The sequence below is a fragment of the Megalobrama amblycephala genome, linkage group LG22 (genome assembly GCF_018812025.1).
Source record: "Megalobrama amblycephala isolate DHTTF-2021 linkage group LG22, ASM1881202v1, whole genome shotgun sequence".
Classification (NCBI taxonomy): Eukaryota; Metazoa; Chordata; class Actinopteri; order Cypriniformes; family Xenocyprididae; genus Megalobrama; species Megalobrama amblycephala.
The window spans coordinates 13,521,791-13,547,949 of NC_063065.1; the positions used below are offsets into that span (position 1 = coordinate 13,521,791).

The following is a 26,159-nucleotide window of genomic DNA, read 5'->3' on the forward strand; positions in this document are numbered from 1 at the left end:
AAAGACATTGTTAAAATAGTCAACGTGACTACAGTGGTTCAACCTTAATATTATAAAGTGACGAGAATACTTTTTGTGCAGAAAAACAAAACAAAAATAATGACTTTATTCAACAATTTCTTCTCTACTAGTCAGTCTTGGACGCAGCTGACACAGTGAATGCAGTTCAGCCCTTCCGTGTTTACATCCAAATGCCTAAAGCGGATGGGCAGTGTTTTCAGAAACACTTTTTGTTATACTAGTTGAAACTCTCCACATCCTGATAGCAATCAATAATAGAAGTGGTCTAAATATTAAAAAATTTATATCTCTTCTGTGGAAGTCTCAGGACCAAAAAATGTCAAAAATGCATTTGGTCTGAATGCAATTATAGGATGTCATATCTGCCTGTCAACATATGTATTTCCATACCTCTTTGCACTCTGCTCGAGCAGACATCACACGTCATCAGCGTGTTCCGTGATGAGGCTATGCAACTCTATGAGTTGTAGACAGATGACAATCAAAAAACAGCAGTTCCTCCTGAACCAAAACAAGGAGCTTATGTTGCTTTCTCGCCATTACCGTAATTAAGAGATGGCAACCCGTGACGTTCGTACTTGGAGCTGTTCACATCCTCGGACTCAGAATTATGCGTATCTATGACAACACTATCAACACCGAAATTAATCTGCAGCAGTTAGGTGGTACAAGTCATAGTTTATTATTATTATTAGGTTGCAGAATCTGCTCTGGCTGTGTGCGTTCATGTGTTTTGAAGGAGGCATGGCTTTGGAGAGCACTCTGAAAAGAGGGTGGGATCTTATGCTTTCAAAGCTAGCTTGCTATAGAGTGCCCCAGGGATGACGCGTTTTTGTAGGCCAACCCGGAAGTTAGCGGCGCACGGGTTCCCTCGGTTGAAGCCTATGCATTTTTCCCATAGACTTTTGGAAAATCGCAGAAAATAAGCTCTGTGTTTAACAGAGGGTTATGACACTTACACGTTTTGTCTATCAAGATAATCTTTACAAGTGAACACAACATTTATAGATTTTGAAGCCTAAATAAAGTCGTCAGATATAAAAGGCTAATAGGCTATAAACGGACTACAGCACACCATGGTCGCGGATCAACGTCGTCACCACCAAGCTTCCTCAAACTTTATTTAGAAAACAACTTTATTTAAAAACATGCTCGCTGATTATGATCTGTGCTGTTATGAATACTTATCCACTTTTTCATGAGAAATGCTGTCCAAATGTCCCGTTTTTAATGATGACGTCTAAAGTCCCCGCCAAAGGAAGTAGTCCCTTTTAGCAACTTGTTAGCAACCGCCGATTTTAAGACACAGTAAAAGTTTAAAAAATCACAAGTGGGTTATAACTGGTGTGTTTTATGTCATAGATCAAAACGTGAAAGTATTTAGAGGCTTTGTTAACCACAGACCTTATTTCAGGCGATTTAGCAAAAACCCATTAAAAAAACCCATTGACTTTACGGCGTTGGAACCGGAAGTCCTAAAATGCTAACTCGCTTCCGGGTTTTGCCTACAAAAATGCGTCATCCCTGGGGCACTCTATTGCTTGCCACTCTGAAATTGCCTACCCTACCTTTAAAATGAGTGATTTATTTTGTCAAAATTTTGTTAACATAGTGTGTCTTCTAAAATACATAAATTATTTACAGCATAAGGCATTTAGCAAATGTTGTCACACAGATGGAGACATACAAAAATTGTTTTTATTTGTGAGAAAATTGTGTGAAAAATTGTTTTCATTGTTTTCATTTGAGAATACCATGGTCAACAGACAGCATGCATGCAATTTGAAACATTTTTGGAGAGAAGCACAAATTTTAAAACAAACCACAAGTTAATACAATTAGTAAAAAACAAACAAACAAACAAAAAAAAACCCTGGATTGTTTTTATGTCATGATTTCTGCAAGTATTTGGACATTTCCCTAACAACAATGATAATAATAACAATAACAATAGGAAGAATAAGAATAGTTATAAATACAATAAAATATAAATACTTTGTGTCTTTTCTTTTATCCTGACAGCAAATCGATCACTTTTCAGGATTTAAAGGAAGGCCTGGAAGGTGGTTCAGGTTGCTGGAGTCCCGTCTATACTACTGTAAATATATATTTCCTCCATGTTTTCTCATGTTGGTCTGTTGGCAATTTCTTCCGTTAAGCAGGTATCCTCAGATGGAGCTCCACTGTTTGCATTGGTCACTGTAATAATAGAGAAATCTGTGAATGTGATGCAGTGAAGAGTATATTTATTATTAGGCCAATGTAACTGTGACCACAAACAAACCTCTGATTGGTTGCATCTCTGCAGCCTCTACATGGGTTTGATTTGATTTTGAACAGCCAACTGGTTCAGAGATATAAGATATAATTGTTGGACAAATATTTTAGGTATAAATATTTCAAATAAATATTTTGGAGATTCTGGTAATGCCTACCTTTACATTTTATAGTCCCTATGATTGCTGCGACTGTAATGACTGCAAGGACTGTGATGACAGCAGGAATCCACCACTGGGTGGAGCTCTCGGATAGTCTTTTAGCTGCGGGCCAGAAACAACTTGTTTGTATAGTCAAGGAAACGGGAAGAAAATACGTTCTTAGTTGAAAATAAAGATTATTTAGTCTTCAGGAAAGATGAATAAAATTTTAACATCTCATCTTGCTGTTTAGTTAGCTGAAATAATCATCCACCAAAGACTGTGTTCAAGAGATATGGTGCTGAGGTAAAATCATTGTTATTTACAGATTCGAGTAGCTCATTGTTTTTTTTCTTATACAGTGCATTTGTAATGTATGTTTTTAGTGATAAATCATTAAACTATTAGTTTCTTCAAAAGAATTTACTTCCATAGTATGGAAAAAATACTATGGAAGTCAATGGTTTCCGAAATTCTTCAAAATGTCTTCTTTTGTGTTCAACAGAAGAAGGAAACTCGTACAGATTTGGAACAACTTGAAGGTGAGTAGGCCTAAATGATGACAGAATTTTCATTTTTGGGTGGATTATCTCTATACCGAATCACATTCCACTACCCAATCTCATAAGGAAAATTTAACTACAAGGTGGTGATATCATGTAAATTCATATGATTTAATTCATATGATTTGTATGATTTTTTTTTTTTTTTAAATAACCCCCTAAACCTTACCGTCAGTGGGGAGTAAGCAGATTGTAATAAATGTTTTATCAAGAAAAATAATGTTATTTGTAAAATTTAATTTAATTATTAAAATTATAAATGTGGTGTAAGTTCATGATGGTGGTTTACTGGGTATAACATGCTCTCACCAGTCATTGGTATGATGTTGACCCTTGTACGGACCTCATATTTGGTTTGGAGAGCAGAGAGGATGCAGGTGTAGGTACCAGTGTGCTCCAGTCTCAGGGGGTTGCGTAGCTGCAGTGAGCCGTCCCCACCTTGACCCCTGGGGGTCACCAGGTGCACCTTCTCCTTCCAAACGCTGGAGCTCAGCTGTGTGAGGCTGTCATATGTGTAGATGGTTGAGGACTTGTGTCCTTTGGTGAAGGACCATGTCAGTGTGAAGTTCTGCAGTTTCCATGGGGCCTTGCAAGGGATGTTGAAGTCCTGACTTTCAACGCTAAATATTTCTGTTCAATTGAAAATTGGTTAAAATACTAACTAGGTGCCATTTGAAAGGTCAGTAAGGTGGGAGAAACATTGTGGTACACTATGCTCTCTCGTCTGCATGTAATTGTTTGGTCGGTGATGGAAATATTTGGTGATGCAATGTCTTGTAATAATGATGATGATGAAATGCAATGTAACTTGTCCAGACAATTATGAGTTTACTCGGTGAGATCAAACCTTTCTCCTGCAGTGATGTCTTCCATGTCTGAGACTTGTAGAATGATTGGACGAGGCAGATGTAGGTCAGATCTTCCAGCTTCCTGATCTTGCTCTCCACCGAGTACCGGCCTTGTTTGTCAGACGTTTTGCGTGTGAAGGTTTTGAGGGCGTCAGGCAGAACTGCTGGCTCTGTGAACAAGGTTACACGGGGAGCAGGGTAGACGTCTCGGGTGGAGCACATGACTTCCTCAAAACCACTGAGACGTGTCGTCTCTAGGCTCACTGAGCTGATAGGGGCTGGAATGACAGAGTTATTTGTTGTTGTTGTTATTGTTGTTGTTTATGGTGTCGTTATCATTTTTAAGTCTCGTATGATTGCTGTGCTTTTTTTTGAAAGCTTTTTTAAAGGCACAGACACCATGTTGTCTAATATAGTTGACAGGGAGTCTATGGCAGTTTGGATAAAAGTTGTGAAAAGTTGCACTTACATTCTGTTTATAACTTTTCACAGTTAAGTGATGGTAAAATAATGAGCGGTTCAAGCATTTTGTGCGGATTCGCTCGCCGTCATTCTGTCGAAATTTTAGAGTAATTTGGATTTTTTTTTAAAACCTGCTTTTGCGAACTAGTCCTAGGTTTTTGGCCCAATTGGAAATAAACCAGAGTTTGATTGTCAGCAATTAACAAAAAAAGTTGTAATTTCGATTCACAGTCCCTAAGGGCCGCCAAAATGTTCGAAGTGGGTGGAGCCACTTTTACTAAAATGGCTAAAACTCATGAATGGAATGACATATTTTCAGCAAACTCAGCACACCTGTGTAAGAGCTCATTCTGTGATCGTGTGAAAAAGGACGCGATGACTGGCCACTTGGTGGTGCTGTAACAGGAAAAAAACTTGAAAACGGCTGTAACTTCTTCACTGTTAGTCCAATTGACTTGAAAATTGGCATGCAGTGTCTTTGCAGGTGCCATGATCTATGAGGACATTGACGTATCTCAAAAAACATGGCCACCATCGGCCAATGAAGATTGAGCAGCTATCAGACAAGGCGAACGGAGGCCGATCGGAACGAAACTCGCTGGGCCTGTTTGACTCATGGCTCTAAGGCCTGTGAGAAATTTGAAAGAAATCGGCTACAGTGTTTTTCATGCGCAATTTTTTTTTTTAACACACCCACAACATTCGGACCACATGGTAGAACTCCTCATTCTAAGCAACTTTGCCTCTAGGACTGCCGCTGTCCATCAAATAATTTGTTAAATATTGGAAATTATTTAAAAAACTAACTTTGGCGAACTAGTCCTAGGTTTTTGGCTCAACCTCGATAACCATTAAAAAGCTTTATAAACCATGAATTTCCTATGGGAAATTGCCAGTATTGGCTGTAAATGGTCTTTTCCATCTATGTTCAAGATGGTTACAGGCTTGCTAATTAAAACATTATATCTTTTTGCGCATGTGCTTATAGGCCTTAAAGCGCTTGAACCCCGATAACTGCTGCTCGCAGCTATATTTTTTTATGTATGATTTCAAAACGCTTAACCATAAATTTGTGATAGCCTACCTTCTACCTTGACTATGATGAAGTGCTCATTGGTTTCTCGACTGCTGGTGACAAGACACCTGTACTTCCCCCTGTCCTGTGGATCGCTCTTCTGAATATGAAGTGATGCATTACCAGAGGAAATCACTTCAGTGAATAGTGACATCCTGCCGTTGTAGTGTTGATCAGGCTGATCTAACAGACCGCTCCCCTGTTTATAACTGTGGATCAGAACATTCTGTCTGAACCAGTATACGATCTCATCTCCAACTGCTTCAAAGACACATGGTAGGACACAATCTTCTGAGAACATGCAGGTTACCTGGACATCTGGATTTGTGGCAAAGAGGAAAATGTAAGGGTTTACATGTTCTAAACACTAATCAATGTAAATGATAGTGATTTCTCTCACACCCGAGGTGAACAAAAATGTTTTTAGAAGGAAGTCAAAGATTTTGTCTTGTCTTATCTTCAATCACTCTGAAAGGTTAAGTTAATCAAATACGCAAGTATCATTTTCATGGGAGGGCACGATCTGTTCTTGTTTCTTGAGTCGATACGTCTTGAGATCTACAAATTAACCTGAAAATATTTAGGTCATAGTTCAAAAACAGGGCTGAAATGCTGGTTTCTTGTGTGACCGATAAACATCAGGCAATTAATCAGGCCAATGTTTTGGTTGTCAGACAGTTTTGTATGACTTTTAAATGGACTACAGGCTGTTTAAAAGTTGTTTTTACTAAATATGTCAAATGTTAGTCACACAGATAAAAAATGCTGTCAAATAAAAACGCTGTGCTCAGTTTCTTTTAGCTCAGCACTTTTGACTTGAGGTCTTATTTTAAAGCATGTAATGACTTCATGGTGTCTGAGACGATGAATTGCTCAATTAAACCAGGGAATCATGTGAAAAATGTTCTAGAGAAGCTGCACTGGCCTACAGAAGTGAAGGTGTTATGTTAAGTCATGTAGTAAGGGAGTATTACCTGGAGTTTTCCCAGTTGTATCAGCAATAATCCACACCAGTATCAAACTCAAAGTCCAAGAATGTGCTGCTGCCATCGCTCTCCTTATCTAAGGCTTGAACTATAGGGAAAAAATTTAATGAATACACTCTTCATCTTCTGTATATAAACAATAAATCATTAACCAGAGAACTACTGCTTTCTGGTGAAATATCAGAAAGATTGAAACTTTTAAGAATTCATTTTGCAGACTCTGCAGCCAATTTAAAGAACACTTGCATCAGTATAGTTCAGTGTTTTGTCAGATATTTAAAGATTTTGACTTTACCCTTTATTTCTATGACATTTTGCATTAAGCTTGAGCTTAATCCTCATATTGTTTTTATTTTGTGTGAAATATGTCTATCACATTCTTTCTTTTGTAAGTAGAATCTTCCGGATCAGGTTCGCTCTTGAGATTACTCATGATAACAGAGCATTTGAAGACAGAAATCTTCTAACATACTAAGAAATTCAATTTAACAAAACAACTCACACACCTCTGTTTAGGAGCACACATAGCAATAATATAAAATGATTCACTTTACCCACTTCAGAATTAAACAAATCTCAAAAGCATAATGATAAAACTTAAACGATTCTCTGGTCTCTCTTTCATGATTAGTTAATTAGAAAACTAATGATACTGTTTCAGGCCCTCTAAGGCTTTAACTGCTTATTATATGTTGTGGTTATGATTCAAAAGGCAGACTCACGTGTGTGTGTTTTGATTGTGGATGGAAGCCTCTTCTCTGATGGTGAACTAGATTCTGACTAGACTGACTTGTTTATTTTAAGAATACACACTTTCATAGTATCAGTAGGCCTGCCACTTTAGGGCTGTTACATGAATGGGTGGAGTTAGCGAAAAACACTTTTTCACTGAAAATATAGAATGTTCTAATATACCTCTTGCATGTAATTTTGTAATTTGTAAGTAATTTGGATCTTTTTAGGCTTTCTTTACGCAAAATAAATTTATATTTATTTCGATAAAAAAAAACTGAACCCAAACTTTCGAAAAGTAGTGTACATCTCATGAAATTTTCACAATATTTAATGATTTAATTATGTGTTTTCCCTTGATGGGGTGGCACTAAAGGTAAATAGGGTAAAAATTAACAATATTCTTATGAAATGTATATTATTCCCATAATATTCCCATGAAAGTTAAATTATTACACTGTTTATTGATATATTTGATATTTTATAAGTTGCCCTCAAATAAAAATAGGCATCATATACATTATACAATGGGCTCCACAAATATTGACACAGTGGTACCCTTGGTAAAAATTAGCAAATATTTGTTTTTGCAATTTCTCCTCTTAGTCTTTCACTCAAAATATTCACAAAAATCTAACCCTTAATGAAAGTGAAAGTGAAAGTGATGTAGCCAATCGGAATTTGTGCTCTGCATTTATCCCATCCAAGTGCACGCAATCAGCAGTGAGCAGTGAACACACACACACACACACACACACACACACACACACACACACACACACTGTGAATACACACCTGGAGTCTGTAATTAAAGCCAAATAGTTGAAAAACATTTTTCATTTTTTTTCTGAAATATATGTATTCCACAATTATTGGAACCCCTTCATTTCATACTTTGTGCAACCTCCCTTTGCCAAGATAACAGCTGTGGATCTGCTCCTATAATGCGTAATAAGGTTGATGAACATATGGCAAGAGATTTGAGACCATTCCTCCATACAGTATTTCTTCGTATCCTTCAGATTCAGAGGTCCATGCTTATATGGACTCTTTTCTTCGTTTCATTCCACAGGTTTTGTATGTTTGGTCTGCTATGTTCATGGCAAAACCTTCATTCTGTGGTCAGTTAACTTTTCTGTTATTCATTTTGAGATGTGCTTTGGATCATTGTCCTGCTGGAAGACCAAACCACAGCCCAGTTTAAACTTCCTGACAGGTTCAATCAGGTGTTGATTTAATATCTGCTGGTACTTGATGGAGTTTATAATATGTATCCTAACAAGTTGTCCAGGGTCTTTGGAAGAAAATTAGCCCTACAGCATTAAAGATCCATACCTTTCTACATAGTTTACATGGACCTCATCTACATGGGGATGAGGTACTTTTCTATGCCAAACCCTAAAGCTTTATTTTAGTCTCATCTGGCCATAAAACCCAGTCCCTCTGAAAGTTCTAGTAACACCTGGCAAACTGTAGGTGGATAAGATTGCTGTCTCCAAAGACTTTTTTATTGCAATCTTCCCAAACAAACTGTGGTTTATAGGTGAGGTCTGATCATAGTTTTGGAGACTTTCTGACACAAAGACCCAATTACCATCTGCAATTCTCCAACTTTGATCTTTATAGTTTGTTTGGCGACTCAAACCATCCTCCTCAGTGCGAGTGGGGCCAATATAGATACTCTGCCAGGTAGATTGTTACCATCTCCAGTTGAATGAAACATCTTAATTATTGTCCAGATAGTGGAAATGAGTATTCCAACAAATAAACTATTATCTTATAGCCATTTCATGATTTGTGCAACTCAACAACCTTTTGTCACACATCATTACTGTATTCTCAGGTATTTCCAAAAGTGATTGATGACTATAGGAATTTGGCCTGTGTGTCACTTCATAGTGAAACAGGAAGTCATGACTTATCACTCATCATTGTGTTCCTGATCACTAAGGTGAATCAAGGTGAAAACATACTGTACCATACGAATGGGAAAATACTTCAGTAAGATTTTTATTCATTATAATTTGTAGGGGTGCCAATAATTTTGCCACACATATTTTGAAGAAAACTATATTTATTTAATTGATTCCACATTCACATTTTGTGTAAATTAATTTAAATGAAAGGTTAGATTTGTGCGAATATTCTGAATGAAAGACTAAGGAGCCGTTCACACAGAACATGTTTTTCCTTTCCAATGCGCTACTTTTCCATTGTTTTTCTATGTAAACACGCACTAGATGGACGTGCAAAATCGCTGCGCTCGCGTCCCGTGCATGACATGGCGTTTTAAAAACGCGGAGCTCAAGTTAAAATCAGTTCAGCTTTTAAAAAAGAAGTCTCGAGACCTTGTGTTTTTTCCCCATTCCACTGCCCACGTCTCGTTTTTTTTTTTCAAAGCAAGAACGCATTCTGTGTGAACGAGCACTAAGAATGACAAAAACAAATGTTCACAGTTTGTCTTATATTTACCAAGGCTGCCAATGTTTGTGGAGCCCACTGTAGGGTTGGTAATTTTTCAATATTTGCACAATTTAAAAAAATGCATTTTTAAAATTTTTATTGTTGGGTTCCATGACACTAAAGATCATTTGTAAGGGTCGATCAACTTTTTTTTTTTTTTTTTTACAGGAAGTAATCTCTCCTTTTGTCTTTGATATGTTCCCAAGGTCATCCTGTGATATGCTTAGCTAACCAGTGAAAGTCAATGCAGATACAGTATCTGTGATGATGTAGCTTGTCTCTGGTGCTGATCAGGCCGTAATCCACCAGATTAGGCAATGCACTGGGATTACTGGACACAGGGAGTCCACGATTGGTTTATGATTTTTTTCCTCTTTGTATCTGTCCATCCTATGATCTTGCTCTCTCTCCCATCCCCCTCTCTCTATGCTTCTGTAATGTAATTGATTGTGTTAATGTGATTTGATTGGTTAGCCCCTGAGCTTTTTAGAATAATAACTAATGATGGAATCTGCCTGAAACTGGAGCAGATCATCAGGTGATGCCAGAACGACGTTCTACAAAACAGACCAACACAGATACAGGAATACTACCTTCAAAGGTTCATTTGCTGTGATATATATTCTCTAATAATCTGATCATTTGCAAATCTTATCTGGACTACATGTTGTTTTCTAGAAATAAGGTGAACAAGAGGACAAGGACAGGATTACATAAATTTTTCTCAATACAACTTGTCACTCTGATGCTTAGGTTCATCCTATTGTGTTTTATTTGTTTGTTGTTTGTTTTTCCACCTATTAGCATCATTGAATGAAGTGTATGGACATGAGTGGACATGCTTATCTTCAACAGAGACAGAACAATGCTATAACTCCTGGCATGTTGAAATCCCGATTAGAGATGGTCCCAGCCCACTGTGTAGGTTAAGGGAAGATCCAACAGCTACAGATAAGAGGATTTGAGAGGAATTAATGTCATTCTTTTATTACTGTAAGAATAAATTCCTATTGATTTATGTTTGGGTGACAAAGCACCACCGAGTCGACAACAGCAGGACGTTGTCTGGACCAACCAGACACATGCTCACACATACAATCAGCTGAAGTATGTGGTGATAGATGCTGAATATATGCTGTGAGACGATCCAACAAACTAGATTTCAGATTTACGATTCTACTGGAAGACGTGTGAACATCAGCGGAGGTCATCAGGACTGCCGTACAGTTTCCCAGCGCCCTCTCAGCTGAGGTTTGCTGGGGATGGCCAGGACCCAGGAAACATCCTGCCTTGGCCCCGTGGAAGATTTCTGGACCACAGCTACAGGACAAAGAGACCCAGAAGAAGAAAAACTGGTCTTCCGTCATCGTATTTGGCCATGAAGCTGGTCCTGCTGACCCTCAGGCTGCTGTGCCTTGCTTGTCTCTGGCCCGTCACCCTGCTCAACAACCGCCACCGTAACCGGAAGAAAGACAAGGATGTTTACTTGGTTGAGCACGCCAAACACAGATTCAGAGGGTGAGTCATGAATATTTAAACTCTTTTGCATGTTCTGTATTTTCTACCATTCAAAGGTTTGGGGTCAGTAAGTTACATTTTATTTAAAGATATCTGTGTTACAGTGTAATTACACTTTTAAGTACTAAGTAATAATAATTATTAACTACACATGCTTTTTATAGGGTTAGTATTAGTGTGTGGTTAAGGTTAGTTGCATGAAATTATGCACAATATATAATAATTACTATAACACTACAATATATATATTACAATAATAATAATACAATATTTATGGGGCAGTCGTGGCCTAACGGTTAGAGCAGGGGTGGGGAAAGTTGATGCTGGAGGGCCATTGTCCTCCAACCCTGAAAAAAACACTCACCTGCCTGTAACATTAGTAATCCTGAAGACCTTGATTAACTTCAGGTGTGTTTAATTAGGGTTGGAACTGAACTCTGCTGGACAATGGCCCTCTAGGATCAACTTTCCCCACCCCTGGGTTAGATAGTCAGATTGGTAACCAGAAGGTTGTGGGTTCGAGTCTCAATACCAGCAGGAAATGACTGAGTGCCCTTGAGCAAGGCACCTAACCCCCAATCACTCCTTGGGCGCCACAGCAAAACTAGCTGCCCACTGCTCTGGGTGTGTGTGTTCGCTACTCACTACTCCTAATGTGTGTGCACTAACTGGATGGGTTAAATGCTTGGGTTACCATACTTGGCATTCACATGTCACTTTCTTTCTTTCACTTTCAATAAGGTCTCATTTGTTAACATTAGTTAATGTATTAACTAACACGAACTAACAATGATAAATACATTTGTTACAGTATTTATTAGTCTTTGTAAATGTCATTTAATAAAAGTAGTTGTTCATTGTTTGTTCATGTTAGTTTACAGTGCATTAAGTAATGTTAAAAAATACAACTTTTAATTTTAATAATATATTAGTAAATGTTGAAATTAACAGATTAAGAAATGCTGTAGAAGTGCAGTTCATTCTTTGTTTCACGTTAACTAAATTTGTTAACTACATATTACCATAAAGACTATAGTATCTACATGTAACGTGTGTTGTTGTGTGTTGTTAATTGAAATGAACCTAAAATTGCTTTCATGTTTTTTTTTTTTTAAACATGTAATAGGGATTAAATATTACATCAATTTTGCATTAGTATGTTGCTAGTTTTTAGTTTGCCAGCATGGTTCAATGTGTGAACAAATGGGCAGTAATTAGAAAGAGTAAATATTGGTTTTAATTAGAGTGGAGGACACCAAAACCAATCATTTAGCATGTGGCTTGACTAGAAAAGTGTTTCATTGGGGGATTTCTGATCAATGTGTCTGTCATTAAGCACTAAGTTGTGCTATACAGGTTGTTGGTTAAGTTGCTTCTGTTTGTGAGAATCAGTGTTATTTTAGTATCATTAATATATATATATATATATATATATATATATATATATATATATATATATATATATTTTTAAATTACATTTTAGTTTAAGTTTTTTTTTAAGTCTATATGGTTTTATGTTAATGTGTATTTATTAGCCGTGGCAACTATCTGAAATTAAATAAAGGCTTATAATTAGTTTACAGTAATTACCCTGAATTGAGACAATAGCAGAATGCATAAAGAAGGGTGGAAAAGTTGAGTTGTAAAATGACAAAAATTAATAGTTATGATCTAAAACTTCCATGGATCATTGAATTTCCTCTATATGTGTCTAAATGAGAAACAAATTGAGGTTTTAATATATTGTCGGTGGTTTCTATGTTACAGCATAATGAGTCACACACAAGCTCAGGAGTGCCAATATTCTTTCATTCTGTAATTACAACCATCCTTGTGCCATCATCTGTTTTTTGGAGAGCAGCCAAACTGCTGTTTGACATTAAAATCACGCCTGCAAAGTTTCCTAAAAAGCCTTTTTCCAGTGTCAGCCAGGTTTTCCAGGGACAGCTTTTGTTAATGCATAATATGTCATTGCATTGAATATTTATAAAGCCTCATCTTTGTGAACTTTGTTTTTAGAAAGAGATTAATTGGATATATTTTCTAGGGCATTTCACACTTAATGCTGTGCTCTGTCCAAGAGAGTTTTTATTTTTTTAAATTTAAAGATGATATGCATCTTTATTATTTTTTATTAAATTTAAATGAATATTATATAACTATATTTTTTATTTTAATCACAGCAGTGTACAGCAATCTCGCAGCATGCATTGTGTCATTAGTGCTGTGTTTTTGTTAGCATGATTGCGTAATGAGTCCATCACGTAGTCATTAGTGGTTGTACGCTGTAGTCAGTTTAAGGTTTAATTTTGTAATTGCACTTCGGTGTGCAATTAACTTTGCCATGGAATGAGCACAGCATGATTGACAGTATATTTGGGGTTTCAATTAAAGCATGCAGATGGAAAGGCAATGTTAGGGGAAACATTGTATGTCTATGACTGACCTTCACTAGCTACTGCCGTGTTTCTGGCATATTTCATGTCTCATCTCATCTCAGAGCTCAGAAAACGGCTTGCTTTGAAGGCTTCTGGAACTGCTTCAAACCGCAGCTCATTTTCACAACCTGGCACACACAACTGCCATTGAACAACAAGCTGCTTTTTATAAATCATTCCTTTAATGGCTGAGTAATTATATTTTATATTACAGATGCTGGAGCAGAGAGACAGATGTTTGTGATAATGTTCTGACATGGAAACAAAACATCCAACTGATTTATTTCTCTGTAATGCAAAGGTCCACCTGCTCGCAGGACCCGGGACAAATATTCACATTATTTTGAAGTTTTTCTTCTGACCCTTTTTCTTATTCTTTCAGACGGATAGACTACAAATTAAAACGAAAGGACAGCACCAAGTCCCTCCTCATCAAAACCGAACAGCTGCTAAGGATCGAAGACCATGACTTTGCCATGAGGCCTGGATTTGGAGGTCAGGATGCCCTGTTTATTTGCTCCAATTATCAATTTCCATCTCGATCCTGGAAATCACAATTAGAGTGGTCTTTTTAATAAATCTGATTAGAGATGGGCTATACCATTTTGTCGTGTCAGAGGGCAAAACGAGGTGGGCGTTACCATCTCTCTATTCGGGGGAAAGCGGCTAGGGGTGACTTTGACAGGGCGAGTGTGGTCCTGAATTCAAACATGACCCAGATTGTGCAAAACACAAATTAGACAATGGGTGTTGAGGACACAGATGTGCTTTGGTGGGCAGTAATCTGGATTACATCCCAGGCCTGATAAAACAGATGGAAAAGAGCAAGATGTTACTTATAGACCATTTTTACACATATATGAACACTTAAAACACACTTACAATATATGAATACCATTGCAGTATATCAAATATTATAGCAAGTGGCTAGATGGTACAGACTTTCCAAGAAAAAGTATTTAACAGTGTATGATTTTAAATTAATTTTATTTCACTTTAAATGATAGATATACTAGGGAAGTTACTTTGTACATCCACTCAAAGTCATCTTTTTATTGTTTTATTATTGTTTTGTTATCGTTTGAGGTTTTGTTTAAATGTTGATATGGAAATTATTAAAACCAATTTGAAAGCGTTTCCAGTAATAAACCTTAAGCTGGAGCTCTTATGTCCTTCCTTGAACATACACCCACCTTGTGAGAAAGAAGTATGCTTTAGCATACTTATTATAAAAGAGTACTTATTATGGAATTAATATACTTTAAAAGAATATACTTGTGCGAACTGAATGTAATGTTTTGGGCTCTTAATTGCATGTCATTTGCAATTAAATGAAAAAAGTATTATAGTGTATTGAATGGCGTTAATTGAACTGAAGAATGCCTTTTTCATCAGCTTTATTTGTAATTTCTTAATTACTCATATTGTCTTTGAAATAAAGGTAAAGTATACTGCCGAATGTACTGACAAGCATTTATGGTAAACTAAAATATACATATATGTCATGTATTTTAAATATATATTTGTATGATGAAGTTGCAAATTAGTACTTTTAAAATAGATTGACTTTAAATGTAACATTGAAAAATACACTATAGTTAAAATTATAATCATGTACTTTACATGTGCTTTAGTATGTTAGTAACCGCAAAATAAGTATACTTCTTTGAAACATGACAAAAGATTATTAAAATATAATGATTTACAGCGCCCTCCACAATTATTGGCACCCTTAGTAATTATGAGCAAAAGCAGCTGTGAAAATAAATCTGCATTGTTTATCCTTTTGATCTTTCATTCAAAAAATTCACAAAATTCTAACCTTTCATTTAAGGAAGATAATTGAAAGTGGGGGGAAACTTACATTATGAAATAAATGTTTTTCTCCAAAATACGTTGGCCACAATTATTGGCACCCTTTTATTCAAAACTTTTTGCAACCTCCTTTTGCCAAGATAACAGCTCTGAGTCTTCACCTATAATGCCTGATGAGTTTGGAGAACACCTGACAAGAGATCAGAGGCCATTCCTTCATGCAGAATCTCTCCAGATCCTTCAGATTCCAGATCCATGATGGTGCTTCTTCTCTTCAGTTCACTCCACTCATTTTCTTTAGGGTTCAGGTCAGAAGACTGAGATGGCCATGGCAGAAGCTTCATTTTGTGCTCAGTGACCCATTTTTGTGTTGGATTTGATGTTTGTTTTGGATCATTGTCCTGATGGAAGATCCAACCACAGCCCATTATCGGATTTCTAGCAGAAGCTAGAGTAAGGTTTTGATTTTTTATCTGTTGGTATTTGATAGAATCCATGATACCATGTATCTGAACAAGATGTCCAAGGACCTCCAGCAGAAAAATAGGCCCACAACATTAAAGATCCAGCAGTATATTTAACCGTGGACATGGGGTAGTTTTTATCCATGTGTGCACCAAACCCATCTGGTGGGTTTGCTGCCAAAAAGCTCTTTTTAGTTTCATCTGACCATAGAAGCTGGTCCCGTTTGAAGTTCCATTCTTGTCTGACAACTGAATATGCTGGAGATTGTTTCTGGATGAGAGCAGAGGATTTTTCTTGAAACCCTCCCGAACATCTTGTGGGGATGTAGGTACTGTCTGATAATTTTTTTTAGGCTTTCTGAAACTCAAGACTCAACTAATCTCTGCAGTTCTCCAGCTGTGATCCTTGGAGTCTTTGTCCACTCAAACTTTCCTCCTCACCGCGCATTAGGACGATTTAGACACATGTCCTCTTCCAGGCAGATTTGTAACATGTTTAGTTAATTGGAACTTCTTAATTATTGCCCTGATAGTGGAAATGGGCATTTTCAATGTTTTAGGTATTTTCTTACAGCCACTTTCTATTTTGTGAAGCTCAACAATCTTTTGCTGCACATCAGAACTATATTCTTTGGTTTTACTCATTGTGATGAATGATTATGGGAATTTGGCATTTGTGTTTCCTTATGTTTATATTCCAGTGGAACAGGAAGTCATGGCTGGACAATTTCATGCTCCTAGTCACCCTGGTGTGCTAAAAAAATGTAAATATGAATGGGAATATACTTCAGAGATATTTTACTCATAAGAATTTCTAGGGGTGCCAATAATTGTGGTCAACATGTATTGGAGAAAAACATTTATTTCATAATGTGAGTTTCCCCCCACTTTCAACAGTTTTCCTTCAATGAAAGGTTAGAATTTTGTGAATTTTTTTGAATGAAAGATCAAAAGGATAAACAATGCAGATTTATTTTCACATCCACCTTTGCTCATATTTACTAAGGGTGCCAATAATTGCGGAGGGCACTGTATAATGTACATTAAAGTAACATTTTTAATCTAAAAAAAAATCAAAAGTTGAGAAAACTTAAAAGTTTAACACAACAAACTTCAGAAGATTTTTGTTTTCTCAATTTGTTTTTGTAGGAGATTTTTGAGTTTCTCAACTTTTTGTTGTATAAACTGAATAAAACAAGTTGAGAAAACTCAAAAATCTGCTGAAGTTTGTTGCCTTAAACTTTTAAGTTTAAAAGTTAAACTTAAATAATATTAAACAACATATTAAACTATAAACTATACTTGTAAATGCATACATGTGCATAAATGACTAATAGAAATTACACCATACACGGCTCACTGTGTGTGATGGCAACTACATGCAAGCATGAATCATTGTATTGCTTCCTTTCAACCAGCAGGGCGACGCTCTAATCTGCCAGTGCTTGAACTATAAAAGAGGAAGCAGGAGGAGGAAGAGATCTTTAGATAAGAGAGTAGTTTAATGATGTGTAGGCTTTCTATTTCATGATTTAAGAAGATCAAGAGTTGGAACCAGGCTTTGAATGGTGTCCTTCGGTTAGTAACCACTGGTAATTAATGATGGGACAAATAGGATTAGAGTAACATTTTGAGCTCCATATGCTCTCTCTGTTGGATATCTAAGTTGATATCAAAGGCATTGCTGTTGTCCTGAACCAATATGCAAATGTATTATGTTTTCTGCTTTGCAGGATCTGCCATCCCTGTGGGAATTGATGTGCAGGTGGAGAGTATAGACAGCATCTCTGAAGTAAACATGGTAAAACTCCATATTGTTCTGGTGGTTCTGGTTTCTTTTCTCTGTTTTTTAAATTTAAAAGTTAGTTTAAGCTGCATATGTTTGATTCACTAAAATGGACCGGTGTCATGGGAAATCGAGTTCCCTCTAGGAACCGGTCTCCTTTAGGACCCAGGCGGTAATGCCTAATCAAAAGTTGTTATTGTGATGTCTTGACTAATTATAACCTATTTTAATGTTGCATTGATTTTTATTAAATTAAGTGCACAAACAACATGCTTGAAATATTAAATGAATGCCTATGTATTGCATAATAACACAAACCATGCCTAAAAATATATATTTTTTATAAGGATAAGGATTTTTGCAACATACTATATTGTGTAAAAGTAATTTAATATTAACTGTGCACAATAATAGCAATGTGGTATAGTATATATTACTATTATAAATGGTTAATTATAAATTAATTGTCATGCTAAGTACACACAAACATCATTCATTTGAAACATGTAATTGGGAACTATATTGGAAGCATACCTAATATAATATAAGCTAAGCTAGCAGGCTAATCGGGTAGATGTATGCTATGCTAGTACTTAAGCTAACTAAAAACAGTAAAAACGAGAAATGCTTGATTTCACAACCTATAGCTTCAGTTATATACTAGTATATGAACCATGTTATTTAGAAGACATTAATTGTCATTATAACGCATTTTAAACTATACAAATAATAACATGATTTTGCGGGAATTGTAATCAGGCACTAAAAATACTACCCATTAAAAGTCTGTTGAACCAATGGGATCACTCTGGGTCCTAAAGGAGACATGATTTTTTGGGGGGACGAGATTCCTCACCACACCAGCTCATAAGAGTAATTAATTAGGGAATCGAACATGCTTTCGATTCACTAAAAAGAAATAGCTCTAACGAGCCAATCCGAGCCGAACATCATTTGGTTCCGGGATTTTTTTTTAAAAATGGATCTGAATGCGAAAGAATTCTCAGTCCTATATAAATGCATTCTTTGCAAACTTGTTCAATATTTACAAAATGGATAAAATTTTGGTCTTGTAAAAGCAGGCCTTCTGCCTCTCACAAAGTAAATTTCAGCAATATAAAGGGTCTTCCTGGTAAATGTCAAAAACCTTTATTTGCACCAAAATGCCAGTCACTGCCCTGCACTGTTGCCCTTAATAAGTTGTCATGTTTATCTATAAGGTCAGTAAAATGTAAAGGTCTCTCTCAGGACTTCACGATGACCCTGTACCTGAGGCATTATTGGAAGGATGAGCGCTTGGCTTTTCCCTCCAGTAACAATCTGAGCCGCACATTCGACGGCCGCCTGGTGAAGAAGATCTGGAAGCCTGATGTCTTTTTTGTCCATTCCAAGCGCTCCTTCATTCATGATACCACCATGGAGAACATAATGCTAAGGGTTTACCCAGACGGCAACATCCTTTACAGCGTCAGGTAGAAAGCCTACGATCTCTGCTGATTAATTTCCCTCATAAGTAAATGTTTTAATAATGGAATATTCTCTTTATTGTAGGATTACAGTTACTTCTCTGTGCTCAATGGACTTCAGTAGATTCCCGTTGGACACTCAGAATTGTTCCCTGGAACTGGAGAGCTGTGCGTGTCCACCTAGAAACATCTTTTGTTCTTGTGTCAGTTTTATTGAGTCCCACCTACATTGTTTTTTAGTTGATATTTTATAGGTTGGGAAAATGTGACAATCATGGATCTTTTCATTAAAAGAATGTGAAGCATTTCTGACACTATTTTAAAAAGCGTGGTTACAGAAAGGTGCTTGCAATCGAAGTATGTGGAGTAATGCAACGAATGTTAAAATATGCACTGTTGCAAACATATAGCAACACATTATATATTGTCATGAGATTAATGTGGCAAAACTGGATCATGAAAAGATTGTGAATAATACAAAGGAACTTAAAGAACAAAACTAAGCACACCAACAAAACAGCCACCAAAGGACAAGACCTGACCAAGAAGACTGAAAACACAAGGACTTAAAATACACACAGGGTAATTGACTAACAATACAGTCAGGGAAACAGGAACTGAGCCAAATACAAGCTAAAAGTCTACAAAACAAGAGCACAGACACAGAATACATTACAGCTAGTGTGCTAATATTACATCTAAATAGAGGATTGGTTGACTTTATCTAGCCTACTTTTAAACCCATGGTTTACAAGGAGCCATTTAGTTTCATTTTTAGTTCCTTGCTAAAATTATTTTGCCATTCAAAATAATTTTCATGTAGAAACTAACATTACTCCACAAATGCTGTCATAGTAGATGTTAATATTTGAATCCAGAAAATTCCTCTTCCTATTATCCATGTATTTAAACATGAATTAAACAGGTGCACACTTTCTTTAACTCTTTTCTTTATGTTATGGCTTCCACTCTTCTGTCCCATTCAGATGCATATAATGAGAACGACCTCATGTTGTACTGGAAAAATGGCAATGACTCTTTAAGAACAGATGAAATTGCCCTCTCTCAGTTCTTCATTGAAGAGTTCCATCCCTCACATGGTCTGGCCTTGTACAGCAGCACTGGTAAGAGATGGTACAACAAATCATGTGTCTTTGTTCTTGCTACTGTAGTAATATATTAGTAGGTCATTACTTACAGGCTTTACATTTGTTTCTGTCAGGCTGGTACAACAGGCTCTACATCAACTTCATTCTCAGAAGACACATATTCTTCTTCATGCTGCAAACGTATTTTCCCACAATGCTGATGGTGGTGCTGTCCTGGGTGTCTTTTTGGATCGACAGGCGGGCGGTACCGGCCCGTGTATCACTTGGTGCGTAACACTTGTCCATACACATGCACTAGGCGAAATATTCATTATCTCATGAATTATCATTTGTCCTGTAGTGTCTGCATGACATTGAGCCTTTTTAGACTGCAGTCCAGTGTGGTGAATGTTTTAGATGCTTAGTTGTCTCATAATAATTTTGAATTGAAAATGAAAATTCTGTCATCATTTACTCACCCTCATGTTGTTCCAAACCTGTATGAGTTTCTTTCTTCTGCTGAACACAAAATAAGATATTTTGAAGGATGTTTAACCAGACAGTTGACGGTACTCAGCTGGCACCTTGATGTTGAGAAGACTTCAAATTGACATCAAACATTGATGTCAAAAAACAGGTCAAAAATGCAAATCAATCGGACGTCAAAAACTTGAAGTCCATTTGACATTCACACACTGATGTCTAATTGATGTTTTAAAAAAAGCATCAAATTGACGTCAAAAATGCAAATCAAACTGACGTCAAAAACTTGACATCCATTTGACATTCACACACTGATGTCTAATTGATGTTTTAAAAAAAGCATCAAATTGACGTCAAAAATGCGAATCAAACTGACGTCAAAAACTTGACATCCATTTGACATTCACACACTGATGTCTAATTGATGTTTTAAAAAAAGCATCAAATTGACGTAAAAAATTTGAATCAAACTGACGTCAAAAACTTGACATCCATTTGACATTCACACACTGATGTCTAATTGATGTTTTAAAAAAAAAGCATCAAATTGACGTCAAAAACTTGAAGTCCATTTGACATTCACACACTGATGTCTAATTGATGTTTTAAAAAAAGCATCAAATTGACGTCAAAAATGCGAATCAAACTGACGTCAAAAATAGGGCTGTCGCGATAACAGCAATTTCGTAATATCGCGCTTTTGACGAGCCAACCGCAGAACACTGCAAAAACCGCAGCAACCGCGATATTTGCATGTTTTCTATTTTTTGAAAGGCTATGTCCTTCTCGTTTTACACTTCATACACGTGTACTAAATATTAAATAAGGTAATAATGATAGCATAATGTGTACCATGGTGATTTGTACAGAGGCTCCGTAGATTTGCACTAAACAAGCCTAAACAGACAGTGAATGTGAGAGAGATCGACTGAGCGCGTGCGATTACCTGCGTCTGTCCCTATTTTTTACAGTCTATGGTCTGTCCTTCAGGCCGAGACACAAGTTATATTCGTGAAAAAAAGTTGTCGTGTCCAAGGATAGCGAAATCTCTGCCTTACCATCGAAGCATTACTGGTCAGCTGAGCCTTATAAAGTGGCGCTCAACGTTAAAATGATTTCAACAGCTTGTTTCATTTCATCTCTCTTTGAATGAATCTGCGTTTTTGAACGTGCAGTTGAATGAACGGTTTCCACCTTGTGTCACAACAATGTAACTGCACTGACTGACAGCCCGTCTAGAACGCGCAGAGATGAGTAACGTTAGTTCTGCTTATACTCGTGAAATATCAGCAGAAAGTCTTGTTTAGTCAGATTCGAGGATCGAAACTAACTATTATACATACAACAATAGCTCTACCATCTTATTGTCAGGTTTATGTTCTGTTTTGTAGACCCTTATTTTGACATTCTCTTTATTTCAATGCTCTTTAGTTTAGTTATTGAATATGACCTCTCTCTTTCTCTCTTTCTCTCTAAATATATATATATATATATATATATATATATATATATATATATATATATATATATATAATGGCGGTAATACCGCATATCGCGCTATTGAGCCACTCAAAAATACCGCAAGGGAAATTCCTTAACCGCGACAGCCCTAGTCAAAAACTTGACATCCATTTGACATTCAAACACTGATGTCTAAATGATGTTTTTAAAAAAAGCATCAAATTGACGTCAAAAATGCGAATCAAACTGACGTCAAAACCTTGACATCCATTTGACATTCACACACTGATGTCTAATTGATATTTTGAAAAAAAGCATCAAATTGACGTCAAAAATGCGAATCAAACTGACGTCAAAAACTTGACATCCATTTGACATTCACACACTGATGTCTAATTGATGTTTTAAAAAAAGCATCAAATTGACGTCAAAAATGCGAATCAAACTGACGTCAAAAACTTGAAGTCCATTTGACATTCACACACTGATGTCTAATTGATGTTTTGAAAAAAAGCATCAAATTGACGTCAAAAATGCGAATCAAACTGACGTCAAAAACTTGACATCCATTTGACATTCACACACTGATGTCTAATTGATGTTTTAAAAAAAAGCATCAAATTGACGTCAAAAATGCGAATCAAACTGACGTCAAAACCTTGACATCCATTTGACATTCAAACACTGATGTCTAAATGATGTTTTTAAAAAAAGCATCAAATTGACGTCAAAAATGCGAATCAAACTGACGTCAAAACCTTGACGTCCATTTGACATTCACACACTGATGTCTAATTGATATTTTGAAAAAAAGCATCAAATTGACGTCAAAAATGCGAATCAAACTGACGTCAAAAACTTGACATCCATTTGACATTCACACACTGATGTCTAATTGATGTTTTAAAAAAAGCATCAAATTGACGTCAAAAATGCGAATCAAACTGACGTCAAAAACTTGACATCCATTTGACATTCACACACTGATGTCTAATTGATGTTAAAAAAAAACATAAAATTGACGTCAAAAAACAGGTAAAAAATGCAAAAATCAAGCTTACATCAAAACTTGACGTCATATTTGATATTCACACACTGATGTCTAATTGATGTTTTAAAAAAAAAGCATCAAATTGACGTCAAAAATGCGAATCAAACTGACGTTAAAAACTTGACGTCCATTTGACATTCACACACTGATGTCCAATTGATGTTAAAAAAACCCATCAAATTGACGTCAAAAAACAGGTAAAAAATGCAAAAATCAAGCTTACATCAAAACTTGACGTCATATTTGATATTCACACACTGATGTTCTTTCGACAAAAGCAATGCAATGAAAAAAGCAGAAGAAAGAAACTGTGGCAAATCTGTTTGACCAACTTGAACCCATTATAAAATTTGTCAGGGAAAATTTTCGCCCTCACGCATAATTTCATATCACATGGATTTCTATTGAAAGGACTGGACTTTGCCTGTGAAAATCTTCTTAAAATCAAACAGCTGTAACTGCACTTTAACACTGCACTAGAGTACAGTACAAACAGATGTCTTTTTAGCACAATGTCTTTGTATGTGTGTTCAATCCAGGCATCACTACAGTGTTGACTATGTCCACCATAATTACGGGAGTGTCAGCGTCCATGCCTCAGGTATCATATGTGAAAGCAGTGGACATCTATTTGTGGACCAGCTTCCTATTTGTGTTTCTGTCCGTCATCGAGTACGCAGCCGTCAACTACTTCACCACCAAGGAGGAAATGAAGAAACTCAAACAGTTAAAGGTCAAAGTTTCCTTAAAGTTCCTGAGATTTTCAGTTCATTGACATGATGTCTTTAGTTTTAGGAGCAATTCCCTCTACATATCAAGCAAAAATGACAGAATATCAAAATGTCACCCCCTGTTTTTTTTTTTGGTGTTTATTTTTTGAAAACAAAGTTTGTTTTTATTCAAGATTTTCATAATATGCAAGAAAATTCAAAAGAAAACTTGATCAGTACAGTATATACAGTCAAAACCCCAACATAACCCTTTCCTCTACCCATCAGATGTAAAGTATCAATTACATTGTACAAAGATGAGGGAAAAAAAAGGATAATTCTGATCAAATACTTGTTAAAGAATCAGATGTAATTTTATCCCAAATGCCCCCAATTGACAAAAAAATAACTAAAAAAGTACTCCATATTATGCATGCTCTATATTTCAAACTTTAAGTCATATGATAGCTTTCTGTGATTTTTGTAATCTTGAAATTTAGATCATTTTAATCTTCATTGCTGGTCTCAAATCAAATACGGAGCTTGTGAACCTCAATAACATCAAACGTCATCGGTCCCTGATTATCAAACGTAACGTCAAACCTCTGACGTTATGGCAGAGAGCAAGAGAATTTTATTTTTTGGTGCACAATCTCTTAAACATCTATAATATGTGGAATATATTGTACTTTAAGAGATCTCACCACATAAATTCCAGAAAAAAGAATTGTTTTTGTTTCCAACAGCTTTCAGAATACGATGCATCTCAAGCCATGGCGTTCGATGGATGTTTCCATGACCAGGACATAGAGCTCAGCTCATTTCCACGGCTGTCTGACCTTAACGTGGACCCATGCATGTCCTCGCGGAACTCCACGACACCTGACCTGCCTCCCATCCTGGGCACGCGCCTCCGTCGACGACGTTCTATCCGCCAAAGTGTCAACCATATCATGAACAACAGTTACAAGATAGACTCCTATTCCAGAATATTCTTTCCTTTAGCATACTTTCTCTTCAATATCATCTACTGGAGCATCTACTCCTGAGCAAGAGAAAACTGGTGTGCTCAGAGTTGATAAGAGTGCCACATATGCCACAGTGATAGAATACACACACACACACACACACGTGCACACGCACACAACAACTGTATCATAGAAAGAAGTGTAATAAATTATTTATTATATTAGAATCTCCGATTCCTAACTCTTCCTAAAATGTACAAAAGTGAACTTATCATAAAATTCATAAAACTACATAATTGTTAAAAAATGAATCAAAATATAACAAATCACATTAATATACTTTGGCTAAACAGAACCCTTATACTGCTCAAAAACTATTTCAGACAACTGTTGTTTATATACAGTACACAGAAATCAAATTTGATTACATGTAACAGATATTTTCAGGTACATTAGCACATTAATTTTTATAATTCCTCCTTATGTGAGGATTACAAAAATGATAATGACTATAAAATGTGGAAAAACAAATAAACAACTATATAGACAACTGGACAACTTTTCAGTCTTTCTTCAACACATATGAGAGATTGATATGGTTTTTAAGACAAGAAAAACAAAAAACAAAAAAATCTGCCTGCTATTTTCATTTCAAATGGAGTCCTTCATTAATTATAAAGCATATTTTAAGTACCATTTAATACACTCACATCATCTGAGTGCAAATTCGTAATGTTATTTATTATTATTATTATTATTATTATTATTATTATTATTTTTGCAGAAGAGGTGATTAATACTGTTCGCTGAAAATATATAGGACTTTAAAACCCTTGATGCTGTAAAAGTGGGGCGTAATATAATAATTATTTTTAACCATTGACTCCCATAGGTCCTTGCTCTTCCTATTCATTACTCACAGCCTAGTTCAATAACAAATAACAAAATGCCTGGATATAAAGCTGAATGCTATAAGCTTTACTGCATGTAACACTCATTCAGAGAAACTGATGACAGTTTTTTTTTTTGAGCTGAGTCACTAGATTCTCATCTTGGTAATACATTTTTCAGGCCTGCTATAAACAGAATATTTAATGGACTGTTCCTTCACCTATTTTCCTGTCTGGGTTTATAATCCTCTTCCAAAATCTACACAGATCTGTGTCGTGAACTGAGTTGATTGTTGATCTCGTTGATGACCACATCGTCGTTCTCTTCCTCTAACGTGATCAGACTGTCATCCATTGGTGAGCCTGTAACGTGAAGTTAGAGTTAAAAACATTCTTGACTTGTATAAAACACATTTGTAAATTTCATGCCAGTTTTTACGGTTGCAGAAGTGAG

At 36.2% G+C, this 26,159-nt stretch overlaps 3 protein-coding genes across 6 annotated transcripts in view; 1 reads left to right on the plus strand and 2 right to left on the minus strand.

Moving 5' to 3' along the window:
* Positions 1-1,730: 1,730 nt before the first annotated feature.
* Positions 1,731-10,376, minus strand: hhla2b.1 (HERV-H LTR-associating 2b, tandem duplicate 1). Its single transcript, XM_048175418.1, has 7 exons — positions 6,361-10,376; positions 5,396-5,704; positions 3,849-4,127; positions 3,311-3,631; positions 2,457-2,561; positions 2,306-2,365; positions 1,731-2,220 (listed from the first exon to the last, which is right to left on the minus strand). Exons 1-7 carry the CDS (start codon positions 6,434-6,436, stop codon positions 2,147-2,149), a joined length of 1,224 nt encoding a protein of 407 aa, XP_048031375.1. The 5' UTR covers positions 6,437-10,376; the 3' UTR covers positions 1,731-2,146.
* LOC125258462 (gamma-aminobutyric acid receptor subunit rho-3) lies at positions 2,552-24,960 on the plus strand. 4 transcript variants are annotated; one of them, XM_048175415.1, is made up of 10 exons: positions 2,552-2,744; positions 2,944-2,980; positions 13,906-14,018; positions 17,536-17,603; positions 18,837-19,060; positions 19,140-19,222; positions 20,041-20,178; positions 20,277-20,429; positions 23,677-23,870; positions 24,594-24,960. In XM_048175415.1, the coding sequence occupies exons 3-10, from the start codon at positions 14,000-14,002 to the stop codon at positions 24,894-24,896; spliced, it is 1,182 nt and encodes a 393-aa protein (XP_048031372.1). In that variant the 5' UTR covers positions 2,552-2,744; positions 2,944-2,980; positions 13,906-13,999; the 3' UTR covers positions 24,897-24,960. The 4 variants fall into 4 exon arrangements, with proteins under 4 accessions (XP_048031372.1, XP_048031370.1, XP_048031371.1 ...); XM_048175413.1 differs by lacking the exons at positions 2,552-2,744; positions 2,944-2,980 and adding an exon at positions 10,930-11,085; XM_048175414.1 differs by lacking the exons at positions 2,552-2,744; positions 2,944-2,980 and adding an exon at positions 10,930-11,085 and having other exon boundaries at positions 23,677-23,738.
* Positions 24,961-25,851: 891 nt separating this feature from the next.
* adgrg2a (adhesion G protein-coupled receptor G2a) overlaps positions 25,852-26,159 on the minus strand; it is a 30,794-nt gene continuing 30,486 nt past the window's right edge. The window contains exon 35 of the mRNA XM_048175404.1: positions 25,852-26,068. Within this exon, the coding sequence (XP_048031361.1) occupies positions 25,965-26,068 (104 nt within the window). The 3' untranslated portion in view covers positions 25,852-25,964. The remainder of the gene's footprint in view (positions 26,069-26,159) is intronic.

Bases quoted from the DNA above. Each gene is read 5' to 3' on its own strand.
- hhla2b.1 (XM_048175418.1), bottom strand. From the start codon at position 6,436: ATGGCAGCAGCACATTCTTGGACTTTGAGTTTGATACTGGTGTGGATT. The intron at 4,128-5,395 runs GTAGGCTATCAC...CTGTCATTCCAG, and splicing joins CATCATAGTCAAGGTAGAAG to CCCCTATCAGCTCAGTGAGC. The intron at 2,562-3,310 runs GTGAGAGCATGT...TCTGGCCCGCAG, and splicing joins CAACATCATACCAATGACTG to CTAAAAGACTATCCGAGAGC.
- LOC125258462 (XM_048175413.1), top strand. From the start codon at position 10,946: ATGAAGCTGGTCCTGCTGACCCTCAGGCTGCTGTGCCTTGCTTGTCTC. The intron at 19,223-20,040 runs GTGCGTGTCCAC...TGTCCCATTCAG, and splicing joins TTCCCTGGAACTGGAGAGCT to ATGCATATAATGAGAACGAC. The intron at 20,179-20,276 runs GTAAGAGATGGT...TGTTTCTGTCAG, and splicing joins GGCCTTGTACAGCAGCACTG to GCTGGTACAACAGGCTCTAC.